We start from the raw sequence: 15,460 nt of genomic DNA on the forward strand, positions 1-15,460 counted from the left end.
AACCCCGTTCATTAATACTCATAAGTTATGGCTTAGTTTTTATTTAATGTAGCTCAAAATAGGAAAAACAAAAGCTAATTGGTGGAGAAGCAAAAGACTTGAGCAAAGCAGTATGAAAACCTTAAGTGACTAAAAAAATGTTAGGTGACTTGAAATTATTATTAATTTATGCACTGATAAATTGTGTTAAATGGTAGCTTTTTAAAAAGTTAATATTTATTGGGTAAGTACTTAACTGTATGCTGTTCTTTGACCGTAATAAAGAATTTCAATTATATTCTGTGTGACACAGTCTACCTGGAAATTCTATTGTGCATGTCTCATTGAAAGCCATTAATCTCAAAAAGGCTTATGCAGAAGAACATCTGGAATTATTTTGCATGAAAAAATATACATACATGCCTGCATGCATCTACCCAACCCATTTTTTCAGCCCACTCAGTAGTGAGAGATGAGAACAGCAAGAAATGTTTGGAGTTTGATTCCTTCCTATATAATACTTGCCTTCTTGTTGGCATCTTGGACAATTTCTAAAATTCGCAGGAGAGAATCTATCATTGAGCCTGCAAGAGGGAAATGCTACCCTTTTCCTTCTCCTTGGTGCTGGCTTGAAGGATCATGACAGTTATTTTTCTGAATTCAAGCCCACAGCTTCTCAGATCACAATTAAAGCCCATCTCCATTGGCACAAACAGGACCTAGCTGAGTTGAGGTGTAATGGCTGCCAGAATAAAAGACAGAAATGCATATAGTGGCCAGATGTAAAAGAGGAAAGGGCTCCTGTACTTTTAATAGCTGTAAAGAATAGCGAATTTCAGAAGGTGTAATTTGGATGGAAGGCAGCACCAACTGAAATGGCTTCTTCTTCAGAGTTGTTAAAGAGCCCTAGCTGTTTCGTTGGTCTGGCCACCATAAGAGAGCTTGCTTTCTCTTTTACATAAGCCTCCTTGAGTTTGCTCTCCTCACAGCTCTATACATGTTGTCTGCATGCTACTCTTCCTTTGTGCCAACTCTTTGCTGCCATTTGGAGAGTGAGTATTCAACCCCTTGCTATTATTCTGCAACAGTGCAGAGGAGTCTTCTTGTCTGTGAATCTTAAGAGCACCCCTTCCCTTGATATATATCACAAAATGCAGTTTATATGTGATAAGCTGCATTTAGGATTTCTTTTTGCAATTTTTACTCATTATGGGTGTTGTTTCCACTTACTTGTGCTACATAGGTACATACATGAAAACCATGGGCCTGTATTATCATAAATACAGATTAGCAAAGAAGAGGTTTTACTATAGAAGTCAAGAATGCATTTATGTTTAGAGAATGTATGCTGTATTTATAAGTATGTGTGTGAAATATATGTTTATTATGTCATGGTGGTGGTCATGGTGGTTGTGTGCCTTCAAGTCATTTCCAAGGTGAACTATCATGGGTTTCTCTTGGCAAGATTTTTTCCAAGAGAGTTTGCCTTTGCCTCCCTCAGAGAAAGTGTGACTTACCCCCACCAAGTGGGGATTTAAACCCTGATCTCCTGGATCATGATCCAATACTCAAACCACTACACCATGCTGGCTCTCATTTGGTGATGGTTTGGTCTTGTTGTGTGTCTTCAAGTCATTTCTGACTTACAATCACAGGATTTTCTTGGCAAGATTTGTTCAGAGGGGATTTGCCTCTGCCTTCCTCTGAGGCTGAGAGTGTGTGACTCACCCACAGTCGCCCAGTGGGTTTCCATAGCTGAGCGGGGATTTGAACCATGACTCTTCAGAGTCATAATCCAGTGTTTAAACCGCTACACCATGCTGCTGGTAGTACTGATGTTTGCATTTTTAGTGGTTTAAAAATATATTTAAAAGAACCTGACTGATGTAAAGGGAGAGGCTGCTTTTTATCACTATCCTTTTAACCTCTGTGATTCAAAAGAGCCATTGGGTTGTGGAGGCAAGGCCTGTGTCACCCCAGAAGCTTTTAAATCAGCAACTTTCCCAGGGTGAAATTATCTCTCTGTGCTTTCTCAGCAGAGATGGCAACTGGCAATGTTTGTTCCTCTTCTGAGGGTGAAATTGCCAGCGGGAGAATAAATATCTAATGTGCCTCTGGAAGTTTTATGATGGGTGTTAGCTTCTCCCTGCTAATAGGGAGCTGATCTGGAATGATCCCAAAGAAATGAGCTACTGAAGATCCAAAAGAAATCACCAGGTATTTTTATGTTTTGTAAGTGAAGATCCCTTTTGTTAAAGTTTGAGAGGGTTAACTTACCTTGTCACAAGACAAGCAAGTGTTCTCTCCCCTCCCTCACCCTATTCACCAGGAGCTGAGCCAGACTGGGGACCGGTTTCATGAATGCCTTTTTGTCCTTCAGAACTGTTGTCAACTTTTGTAACCTGAGGAAGGTGGTATTTCAAAGATCATGAAAGGAGTAAGCGTACATCCCCTACTGCCTTAGCAACTGGACTTACGCTTCTTTGACTGCATTGTGTCAACAAAGCCATCTCTGTCCAGCAAAATCTGCAATGGCAAATTGGCTTTTATTGGAATGTGTATTTGCATGCATTCATCTTATTGTGGTCAATTGTGTGTGTGCTTGAGTAGGCAATTCCACTGCAGTTTCTGGCTTGATCAGAGGATCTCATCTTCAGTGAGAATTGTGTGTGTGTGTGTGTGTGTGTGTGTGTGTGTGTTTTGAACTCATGATGTATACAAAACTAACTGGTTCCATGATGTCATCAGTTTCATGGATGGTTGGGGTTAAGTAGTGAAGAAATCCATTTTGTTATTTGTTTCTTTTTAAAAATGTGGCTGAAGCATGTCACAAGTAGTGGAAAAGAGCTGGAAAAACTACAAAAACATGAAAGCTAGAATTATTGATATATTTTGCCTGGAGAAGTTTTGATGGTAAAATTTGGCATATTTTTGTTATTTTCCTAAGGTAACTTTTTAAAGGATGCACTTCAACTAGTGCCACATCTTAAAAGATAACTTGGAACACTTTGTTGTATCCTATTTCTTTACTGATAATCCTTTGCTAATAAAAACTGTAAGTTTAATTATTTCCTTCCTACCCTGCAATTTCATTTTTTTCACACACAAAAAAAGGTTTACACTTGTACAGTACAGAAGAATTTACAGTACCGACACCATGGTCTTAACTTAGTTGACAGAATATTCTGAGGTCATTTTATTTATGGTCTCTGCCTCTGTATTTTTATTCCCTCTATATTTTAATTGTACTTTTATTGAATATATGTGACTTTATATTATTTTAGATTTTAAATACTTTTGAGTCACTGGAGATGGTACATGGACATCAAAAGGATGAGAGAGATTAAAAAGCTTTGCATTACCATGCTGTATAAAGAATCATTGCAGAATTTGAGAATGTAGTAATGTTGGGACGTATTGATTTCAGAAGACAGTCTTTAAAAAAATGATCTGAAGTCAAAAATTGATCTGAAGTCAAAGTATTTGGTCAGTTTTCAGTTTTGAACTTCACCTTTCTCCTGATACTCTGTGTAGTCTATACGTTGTTTCTAATGTGGCTCCATGGATCGACTGGATTTTCCCCATTTTGTAATATTAGAGAATCTGGAAAAAAAAAACACAGGGCATCAAAGCTGGGATGTTCTTTCACTCACTTACCTGTAGTTGGAGTGAGATTTTTCCTAATGGGTAGAGTTATCATTTGGAACCATAGCTGCTGAATCCAGCTTCTCTTTTGTTGTATCTTTATATTCTTCTTCATGTGGCTGAGCATCATTCACATTAGCCCTGCAGTACTCCAGAGTATCTGATTGCTGCTGGAATGAAAGACATTGCTAGAAGAAAGAAAGTTGTGTTTGATACCCCTGCAGGTTAGGTGCAGTCACAAAACTGATATTTGCAGAATGAATAAATTAGCATCTGGTAAGCATCGGAGGTATCAAATTACACCTAATTGGATACCTACCAGAGATGGTTTGAGATGAATCTAACCTGCAAACTTCATGGCCACAACATCTGATCCAATTTGGAGGATCCAAATTCTGGTTTTTTGCCATTTAGCTTAATGAAGACTTTTAGAGAACTTAGAAGCTTTTGGTTAGTTTGAATAAAATTATTGCCCACTGTTGAGGTCTTATGTTTCCTGTATGTCTCTGTTTCATGCAGAGGGGAAGTGAAAATGGGAGTTTGTGTTTATAATTGCATTTTGTACCATGAGCAAGGTCCTAGAGCCTTTCACTGTGGCAATCTTGCTCATGGTATGGAATGTGAATCTAAATACAAGCCTTTTGCTGTTGTTTGAACTGCTGTAATACAACAGTTCAGCTGCCTGACCAATCTTCCCTCCCTCCAGCTTTTGTCATTAAAAAATGTGACTTAGGATATTGTGCCATAGTTTGATAGTATTGTGTCACAGTTCCATTGAAGCTTTTTTCCACATAGGTTTAGTGACTTCTAAGTAGATTTTCTTTCTCATAGTAACAATGATTTAAAAAAAAAAGCTTTGAAATAGCCATGATGCTAGTTTTATAAATAAGAATCAGTACAAATTTGCCAACCAAGTTGATTAGAAATTGAATGCATGATCTGAGCAAGGACTCTGCTTTGTGCTTTAGTGTTGGTTCATATTTTTAAAATTTCTTCACAAACAAGAGAGGAAAGAAAGAGAATTTCCCAACATAATTTAGGTGTCTTCCAAGATTTTTCTACATTCCCACAGATTTATCAAAGTCATGTTTTGATGTCACCTTGCAGTCATTCAGAGTTTTTCCTTCATACACATGAAGTAACTTCCTATATTGGGGTTTGTATGTGTTTTAGTACTAGCAGTAACAAGAAATGTTTTATAAGCATGGGAGATGATTGGAGAAATATTTCCAGCAGTTAATTGACTTTGAGTCTTCCATCACATGAACCAACAGGTTTAGTTCCTTGTGTTTTGTTAATAATAATAATATAATAAAATTTATTTGTATCCCACCCCTCTGAGAACAATCAGGGCAGCTAACAAAGTTAAAAATACAGCACATATAAAATCCCTGGTGCCCTCCCCTCCTTAAAAAAGTATTAAATCAAATGCAGAATAAAAAACAAACAAGTTAAAAACTGACCAGAAGGTCAACAACATCACATTAGCAAACCATCAATGGGAGCGGCAGTATCTTATTCCCAGACATTTTTCTGAGGCTGGGTTCTCTATTCAGGGAAGACCTGCCAGAAGAGATTCATCTTAACAGCCTTTTTAAAGCTGTCTAAGGATGTAAGCAGACGGATCTCATCCGGCAGGCCGTTCCACAGTCTGGGGGCGATGATGGAAAATGCCCTCCGGGAGGTAGCCGAGAGCCTAGATTTTTGTGGCTGAAGTAGGCCTCTCCCAGAGGAGCAGAGTGCGCGGGGAGGATTATAGGGGAGAAGGCAGTCCCAAAGATAGTTTGGACCCAAGCCATTTATGGCTTTAAAGGTGATAACCAACACCTTGTACTGGGTCCGGAAGCTAATGGGCAGCCAGTGGAGGGACTTTAGAACCGGGGTAATATGGTCCCTCCTGGATGTTCCAGAAATTACTCTGACTGCCATATTCTGTACTAGTTGCAGTTTCTGGACCAAGCACGAGGGTAGCCCCATGTAGAGCGCATTACAGAACTCTAGATGTGAGGTTACCAGCGCATGCACAACAGTCTCAAGATCCCTTACTTCCAGAAAAGGGCGCACTGGCGTATCAGCCAAAGCTGATAACAGGTGTTCCTGACTGTCGCATTTACCTGGTTCAACATCAGGAGCGACGAGTCAAGGAGCACCCCCAGACTGCGAACGCAGTCCTTGACGGAGAGTGTGACCCCATCCAGGACTGGAGGTTACAACCCAATTCTTGGTTTTGGGGCCGCTACCGTGAGCACTTCCATTTTGTCTGGATTCAGCCTCAATCTGTTTTTCCTCGTCCAGCCCATTACTGCCCGAAGACATTCATTGAGAGAGGAGACGCCATCAGAATTCAAGGCCGACGAACGAGACATGGAGAAATAGATTTAGGTGTCATTGGCTTACTGATAACACCCAGCTCCATAACTCCGAATAATCTCACCCAGCGGCTTCATATAGATGTTAAATAACATTGGGGACAGAATAGCACCCTGCGGGACTCCACAGGTGAGCTCCCTTTTACTGGAGCAACTGTCCCCAAGCAGCACCCTCTGGGATCTACCCGAGAGAAAGGAACGGAACCACTGCAATGCAGTGCCTCCAATTCCCAGCCCCCTCAGGCAATCCAAGAGGATGCCATGATCTATCATATCAAAAGCCGCTGAGAGGTCTAAAAGCATCAACAGGGTCACACTGCCCCTGTCGATGCTCAGACGCAGATCGTCGGTCAAGGCAACCATGGCAGTCTCAACCCCAAAGCCTGTCCTGAAGCCAGTTTGAAATGGGTCTAGATAATTCTGTGAGAATCCTGCTATTTTTTCCTTAACCTTCCAAATTTATCATAAACATAGCTACCCTTTGAAGAATAGCTTACTTGTTCTTACAAGCAGGTTGCCATCTTTTGTGTGGAAGTTTACTTGGAAGAAAGTTTCATTGAGCTCAGCTGATAGAACTGTACTGGTAAATAAAGAATTGAATGCACACAATGATTAAATATTGATGTCTCAGTTTTGCTTGTAGATGATGGGGTGTTACATTGATTCTGCGATTTAAAAAATCACCCAGTAAAAATCACCCAGTAATATTAAATAGTCAAAAGAAATAACTTAACACTCATGAACTGTTTTAATTAATACAAACACTGAAGATTATCAGAAATCAGCATCAGTCTAGAAATAAATTTCCAGATACAAAGACATATTGGGGTTAGAGGAAGCTTTCTGTATGATACAAATTCTCCTTTGGTGGAGAGAAGGCCCAAATAATATGATCTGTTTAAAGCTTTTAATCCATTTACTCAGTAGCAAACTGATTTTTTCCCCTAGAAGATTCAGAATAGTGATGGAATTCATCAAAAGTCATACACTTTATATAATATTTGCATGTAGGCATGGGATCATGTTGGGTATATAAGCAGAACTGCCTGAAGGTCAGTGCAGCATGGGATTTGTTTATTTTAAGATGTGCAGACATTGTTGTGTATATTTTATTGCATGCTTACATTTATTTGATCAGGTTTGCACTGCATGTGACAGCTGGGCAGTTCTTTGCAGTATCTACATACATGCATGTTAATTTCAGTGTTACTGCAAATTAGAGTAATAAATGAGGTTAGGTGAGTATTTTGGAATACCAGAAAGATGAGGAATGGGTTCTTTGACAACACAGGAGGAAAACACGCACATAGTAACTCTCAGAATGTTTATATATATAGTGACTATGATGAAAGTGCCAAAATTGTGAAGGATTTGGATTGTTTAGAATAATAATTTCATTTTTTTATTTTTTTGTGATTTTTGGATTTCAGCAGCAGTATCATGCCTGTAACAAATGCTTCTTTTTTTGTCAGTCTTATATGCAAAATATCAAACACTGCTTTTTCAAATTTCATACCCCCTGATCCTACTCATATAGAAAATTCCTTTGCTTTTTTTAAAAAAAGGTAAATATCTTACATAATGCACTGGCATTATATAGATTTCAATTTAATTCAGAAATTTGTCTTGATCAATGAGCCTGCAAAATATTCACTAGTCAGTCATGTAAAATTAAAGGAAATACAGTTATTGTATCAGAAGACTGTCCACTTCTCTTGGGGCCCCTACAAACAGAGATAAATAGACTCAAAAGAAACAAAATTCCAAAACTATTTGTATATTTTAGGAGAGCAGTTTGGCCTTTTCGCATTGTGAAGGACACACTGTATTGAGAAATAAGCTATACCATAGTCCATCTGGCATGAACAGGGTAGACTATTGTAGGTTTGCATGTTCAATTAAAATTATTTGAATATCCAACTTTTTTTGTCTTGAAAAATATTCCTGAAAAACATCAGCAAGCAAATTTATACCATTTTATTGGGAAAGAAACTGTTTCCTAATAAGGAACTGTAGTAAAATAGCATTATTATTATTATTATTATTATTATTATTATTATTATTATTGGTGATTGTTTTAAATGACACATTGTTCACTAGAGACTGGTTACATTTCATGTCTTGTTAGTGAGCAATTTAGGTCAGATTCTGATGATACACTGTAGCAGTATGTTAACAATAGGCAGTCAGGATTACTATGGATTTTTTTTCTCCCCATACAGGTAAATGAACAGTCTGGAAAGATATGGATTTCTCCATCTCTTTCTTCTGCCAGCCTGCTTAGTATCCTTGTTAAGTGTAGAGCTTGAATGTGAAAAGTGGAGCCCACAGACTGCATGTGCCCACAACACCTTTTTGCAGTGCCCAAGACTCTAGACCTTTCAAAATTAATTTTTAATCACTCAAAGCACTGCCTAGAGTGGCACTGTACATCTGAAAAGCCTCCCCAGGTACCTTACCCCCAAACCTAATATAAAATGTGAACATTTGCTGAAAACAAGCCCTCAAAATGCCCAGCTTGACACTGGTTACTACCAGCATGCCTTTGGGGCCTTTTTGTGTGTGTGTGTGCCCAAAATGCAGTCTTGTAGCCTGCATTGGAGCACAGGGGCAAAAATCCCCTCTACAGTATCTCTAAAAGAGGAAAGTTTCTTTATCACAGCCAATCATCACAGCTAAGCAGTGAGGAGAAGAAGTGGGGCAGCTTGCTTTGTTCTTCTCCCAGTTTACTTGCTGGCTGGCTAGTATAAATAATGCTTTATGGTACCCTGCTCTTATATGCTAGCTTTGGAAGAGAAGGCTTCCCTTTCCCTTTAGCCCCTATGGGAATATTGGTGGCAAGCCTTTAAACAGGCTAGCATTTTGTTTACATTGGGTGGCAGGCTAATAAATGTTCTGGCCTTATTTACAATACAGAGATCCAGTATGATGCAGTTGGATCAGGACCCTGCGAAATCAGGGTTTGAATTCTCACTTGGCCACTGGGTGACCATGGGCAAATCACACTTTTGTCTCAGAGGAAGGTAATGACAATTCTCCTTTGAACAAATCATGCCAAGAAAACCCTCCACCATACGTCAGAAACAACTTGAAGGCACACAACAACAATATTATAGTTTTGCACCTATCCTCCTTTAAAAATATTTGATGGTTTGAATTCCTTTAAGCCTGTTCACATGTGTTAGAGGAACCCAGGAAGGGTATGCCAGCATTTCCCAAACTGGTGCCTTCCAGATATGTTGGCTTCCAAAGTTCCAACATACCCAGCCAGCCGTTGCCCAAGGGTCGATAATACTGTAGGATATGCCAGATTTGGGGGGAGGGGTCTTGAAGATGCTGTTATATTCCAAATTATATTACAGCAGAAGAAAACTATAATGGCTGTAGAGTTATCCTTTGGTGTTAGGTCTGATTATCCTAAAATACACAGGTCTTATTATCCTAAAATACACTAAGGACATTAAATCAAACACGATGTGTGATATATATGGTTTTTAAAAACTTTATCAGTAGCTTCTTTTCCTAAATGCTTTAGCTTTCTCCATCTTTCCAGAAGTATCTTAAACATATAAGGCCCAGTAGGCCAGTTTTAGGGCTCAGGAGAGTGGAGTGTCCACATGCTCCCGACCTTATCGCGATGTCCGGGTGCCATTTTTGGTGCATGCATGTTCACACGACATGTGTGTCAATGACGTGCCTCATGTGCCATTTCTAAATGGCGTGGTGCACAAGGGACATCACTGCGCCACTCCAGGGCACTAATGGCACCTCGGCAGTGGCAGAGAAAGCAGCTGTGTTTCGCGGCTCCTTTTTCATGGCGCATTGTTGCCGTGACATGTGTTCGCTGTGGCAATGATCCACGGGAGGAACGATTCTGCCCGTCTGTATCCCCCCCATAGCCATGTTCTTTATGGTGGCATAGTCTTCCCACTCAGATGGTTACACAAACAAGTAATTGCTGTTTTCCAAGCAGATCTTCCAGCATTTTCAGATTATAAAACCATAGTATTCTGTAAAGAAAGATTAACAAAAGTCATTACTTACCTTCTCTTCTGCATATACAGATATATAGTTGGCTTGCTTTTGAAACTAATTAGGTGGATGTGGTACCAGCTTATTGTATTATGGAACTGTAGCTCCCTAAACATGGTTTCAATGACAAGATTACGTATGAACCATCATTTTGTAAGAGCACAATACTGTTAAACATTGCTCAACTTAAATATTGGTTCTCCAGCTACAGGCTGGAAATAAGGTGTTGCAAATACTGAATTATAGGTAATCTAGTCCTTTTAATAACAAAGGCATTAACTACATTTCATGATGATTTAATTCAAAAAGAGGTAACTCCCCTGCTTTTGTGGCATAATGTAACATTTTCAATAATTAATTCAATATATATTGAAATGTGGCCTCATTTAATGACAGAAGAGGAATGTCACATAGTTCATGTGCTGACTTCATGTGCTGTCCTTTATGCTTGTGGGTTTCAGCAACAATGATGCAAATGAGGAGGTGTGTTGCATCCTGCAGGCCAGTGAACTGTAGCATTTAGATATTTTTCTTAAGTACAGTCGGCCCTTCAGATTTGTCGGGGTTCTGTTTGGTGAGACCTGCAGATATGAAAAAATGCAAATAATTGTGCCCCATAATATTAAGTGGTAGTGACATGAATGCACATGATTTCATGTGTCCGTGTTCACACCATTGCCATTTAATAGTATAGAGAGTGACAATTCATGAATGATCAACTGCACAAATCTGAAATCCACAGATCCAAAGGGCCAACTGTAATCAAAGATAAGAAGTTAAAATGTACATATAGTAACTTACAGAGCCCGTGTGGTGTAGTGGTTTGAGTATGACACTGGAGAGCAGGGTTTGAATCCCCACTCAGCCATGGAAACCTTCTGGGTGACCTTTAGCTAGTCATAGGACCTTACCACACAGGGCTGTAGGCATGGGACGAGAACGGTCCAAAAGGGGCCGGGAAGGAAATGGAACGAGTGGGAGATGCATTTTACTGCACACAGAAGTCCCTCACTCATTCCATTCCATTCCCTTCCATTCCCAATCCATCCAAGAGGATGTGATTTTTGAGAACTGTTCAGAACTGTTCAGAAATCTGCCAAGAAGACTATGTGAAAGGTTCACCTTAGGGTCACCATAAGTCTGAAATGACTTGAAGGCACACAACAACCACAGATAATAGTAAATTACTTTGGGAAGAACTATAACAGCAACTAATTGCTTTTTAAAATCAATTCTCCTAACTCTGTAGATGCTGAAATCCTATGGTGTTGCCAGTTATGGTAGTTGCCCTCTGTAGCCAAGAATGATTCAAATGGTTCAGATATGCAAACATCACAAATCTGAATAATGCCCGACAAATCTGGTGGTAGAATATCTTAAATAGACTAGAACACTTATACTAAATCTTTTTTTAAGGTACAGTTATCAGGAATTTTAAAAATGCAGTAAATGAAATATGATAAAAGTTGTGTTCTTTTTCCGATACTTCCAATACCATTCAGGACTATAAACTGTATAGTAAGACTGCTTGTAACTTAGTACCTTTACATGCCAAAAGCTTTTCAGTTCTTATCTCGTTGGTCCCCAAAGTCTTGTAAGTTTGTTCTCATTTTACACATGTGGATTCCAGAATAACAGTGAGCATAGTTGTATGAATATCTGTTAAGAAGAAGCTCCTCCGCCCCTTGAGTTTAGTGAAAAGTGTGTATAGCATTGGCGCTTCCACTTGGAAGCAAGCCCCATGGAGCTCAGTTTTATTTCTGAATAGACATGTCTAGAATTGCACTGTTAGAGACAGTAACTTGCCCAAGGCTACCTGGGACTTTATAGTTTGGAACAGATCACACACATTTCTCAATAAATCATTATCCGTTTTTAAAAATATATTTATGCGACTAAATAGAAGCAAATTTCCCTTGTCAAATTATTACTGGCTTTTAAAAATATATTATTGCAGCTAAATATAATGCAAACAAAGGACATTTGCGAATTCAGCATGATCTAACATTGCTTTTCATTCCTAGTACTTGATATCCACAGTGAGTGTATACCAGCTACAATTTTCAGTAAATATATTAAGAGGAAGTAAAATTGTGTTAGAAATGTGGCCAGGCTTTGTTTTGTTTACATTCCAGAATTTTGAAACTGGTCTGCCTTGCTGGCTTCAGCAAAGTGCTTCGCTCTGCTCTACTCTGTCCCACCCTTAACTCTTTGCACAGGTTTAATCCTTGCTGTTTACTGACACTGCATTTCCAGTTTGAGGTGTTTTGTTTCAACTGCATCTGCCTGCGGTGCTCCCTTTCGGAGTTTTCTTTTGGGAAGCTGCTGGGAACAGCAGCTGACTTGGGTGCAGAGGGGCATCTGTCACAACTTGTATATTTACATGGAAAATGTCTTTCTCAAAGGCTGTCGGTGCCCCATGTTTTACAGTACATGAACAGTTGGCTAGTCCAGGTGTTTCCTCTTCTGTTTGCGTGATATGTGAATTGGAAATTCAAGAGAAGAGTTGGCAGAATGGAAGAGCTGAGGGTTTGTATTTACCTATTCTAACTGCTTAGCCAATAGGAGGGTTTGGGACATAGCAAAATCCAACTCCCCCATCCCCAGTAACATTTATATTTTTGATCTCATATGTAAACTATAAGAACATTAGTGTCTTAACCAGTTATGGTGATCAATCTGTTTCTGTTTTTAAATGAAAGCCTGAAAAATACTGTCTTATACTTTGCATCCAAGCAACACTATGTTTATTCAACTTCACCTTGCAGTGCAATGAAACCTTAATCTTTAAAAGTTTATATATATATATATATATATATATATATATATATATATATATATATATATATGGGGGGAAGAGACTGAGATTTAGTGGTGGTAATACTAAATTTAATTACTCCTAAATGTTAATTTGACTGTTTTACTTTTGTTAGCTTTTCCCATAAATTCAAAAGCCATGTTCCTAATGGTGTTTGTGTCTTTTTACAGGACAGCCGGCCCAATATGTCAAGACCTCTGATCACTAGGTCCCCTGCATCTCCTTTGAACAATCAAGGCATTCCCACGCCAGCACAGCTCACAAAATCCAATGCACCAGTACATATTGACGTGGGTGGGCATATGTACACCAGCAGCTTGGCCACACTTACTAAATATCCTGATTCAAGGTAATTCTAAGGATTATGTTGCATGTCTCTGGCACCATTGTTAGTTTATTCACTTTTTATGTCTGACCTCTGTAATATAACACTTTTCATTTCATTGAGTGTTTTACCTTTCTCTTGGTGCATTGAAATTGTACTTCAGAAACATTTTATTAAATGCTCACCATTGGGTGTTATTTCTTTGCTTACAACCCAACCTAGCTGGCCCACATCACTCATACACCAGCTCTTTCAGCCCTGTCCTTCAACCCCTCTTGCTGGTGTTTCATACAGTATCATTATATGGTGATAACCCCCAACTTTACAATCAGAAAATCTGCTTTAGAATAAAATATTTCTCAAAATCTCTCAGCATCTGATGTTTATAGTACATGAGTAGTTGGCTAGTCCAATAGAAGAATTGGCAAAATAAATGACTATGGGTTTGCATTGTGAAGCAGCCAGAGCTTCTCCAACAGCCAGAGTTAGCACACTTGCAGTAATCAAAGACCTGGAGTAAGAAAGAGGTGATTCTGCCATTTGCATTCTCCACTCTAAAATACTTCCTTGCACTCTATAATAACTTAATCCAGTACCAGATATATTGCTTTTGAGGGAGATACAGTTTCTAATGTCATAAAAGTTACTGTGTATCATTGTCTTCTGAGGAGAAGGAGGTTGACAAGAGTAGTGGTAAGTTTTGGACTTTTTCTTGTAGGTCCACTGGGTTCTGTGCATGTTCTTGACATACAAAAGCTTTATGGTAATGGCACCAGTCAGTGTATCCTTCTGCCTGCAGACTCCAAGGGGATCACTGGCAGATGGATCTTCTGAATCAAACAAGTAATGGGAAGGAGAAAACATAGGTACCACAGCTTCATTCCTTTTCCCTCTATGTCACATGAGAATATACAATCTTTCGGATAGGCTGCACCTGAGCCATATGGGGCTTTATAGATCATAACCAGCACTTTGAATCATGCCTGAAAAACAAGACAAACAGCCAGTAGAGCTGTGGCAACATGGGAGTTGTGTGTTCCCTGTAACCAGCACTTGTTAGTAATCCTGCTGCAGCTGTTTGGACCAATTGAAGTTTCTAACACATTTCAAAGGCAGTCCTGCATACAATGTATTATAGTAATGCAGCAGGGATGTAACTGAGGCATGTGTCACCATAGCCAAGTCCCAAGGGATGGGTGCAGCTGGCGCACTTGCTTTAACTGTGCAAATGCACTCCTGGCTACTGCAGAAACCTGAGCGATCAGGTTCAGGGCTGAATCCAGGACCACACCCAAGTTGCAAACCTGCATCTTTAGGGGAAGTTTAACCCCATCCAGTACAGATTGAATCTTTATTCCTTGATATGCCTCTCAACTGACTGGGAGCAATTCTGTCTTGTCTAGATTGAGGGGCCATTCCCACTACGATGAGCTCCGAATACTGATTCGGGGTATATGCCCCTAGTTCCTACTGGAAATTGATTCTGATCCTCATTGGATTGATTCCTTGGGAAATAAAGCAGAGCAAATGCAAAAAGCATGGGGGTTTTTGGTGACAGTTATTATGAGGTTCTTTTGAGAACAATAGGTTCTGACACGATTCTTAAAAGTGGGAACACCAGATCAGAACTGATTCTTTCTGAGGGGAGGAACAAATAGCAGAGGGGTGATGTTTTGACAGATCCACCATCCCCCCCCCCTTGCAGTGCTGCCTGTGTACTTGTTTTTTTAAATTAAATTGATAGAATATGCGATTGATAGAATATGTGATTGTTTGATTTTGTAACTACTTGTAAGGCAAAGAGGGACAAATGGCAGAGGGGTGACGTTTTGACAGATCCACCATCCCTGCCCTTGAAGTGCTGCCAGTGTACTTTTTAAAAAAAAATTAAATTGATAGAATATGTGATTGATAGACTATGCGATTGTTTGATTTTGTAACTACTTGCAAAGCACATTGTCCTCCCCTTCATCCTCCTTCTCTGTCCCCCCCCCCCCTTTGGTGCTTTCCTTTCTTCCCAGCTTGGCTTCCGCAGTGCCTGCTCACTGTCGCCAGCCTTTGCTCTCACCCCCTGCCGGCTTGTGCTCCATCGCCGGCTTCCCCTATCTCTGGCTTGAAGCAGTGCAAATGGGGATAAAAAAAAAAGAAAACCAATTCAAGTGGCATAAAAAAATCCCCTTTTATAGTGAGAATGAGGGATCTTTTGAAATCGGTTACAGACACGGAGCAGATCCGAATCACAACCTGTGTTCCCAGTGGGAATGAGCCATAAGTTTCAAGATAGTGCTGAGT

The 15,460-nt window shown here is 39.6% G+C and overlaps 1 protein-coding gene across 6 annotated transcripts in view; it reads left to right on the top strand.

Moving 5' to 3' along the window:
• Positions 1–15,460, top strand: part of LOC121917409 (BTB/POZ domain-containing protein KCTD1) — a 67,247-nt gene that overhangs the window by 24,133 nt on the left and 27,654 nt on the right. For 5 of the 6 annotated variants that reach the window (XM_042443349.1, XM_042443347.1, XM_042443346.1 and 2 more), the window contains exon 2: positions 13,014–13,192. In XM_042443349.1, coding sequence (XP_042299283.1) covers positions 13,029–13,192 — 164 coding nt within the window. In that variant the 5' untranslated portion in view covers positions 13,014–13,028. Of the gene's footprint in view, positions 1–12,099; positions 12,555–13,013; positions 13,193–15,460 lie in introns of those variants that run through there. The other variant, XM_042443345.1, reaches the window with a different exon arrangement.

This window comes from Sceloporus undulatus, unplaced genomic scaffold (genome assembly GCF_019175285.1).
Source record: "Sceloporus undulatus isolate JIND9_A2432 ecotype Alabama unplaced genomic scaffold, SceUnd_v1.1 scaffold_17, whole genome shotgun sequence".
In the NCBI taxonomy this organism is placed as follows: domain Eukaryota; kingdom Metazoa; phylum Chordata; class Lepidosauria; order Squamata; family Phrynosomatidae; genus Sceloporus; species Sceloporus undulatus.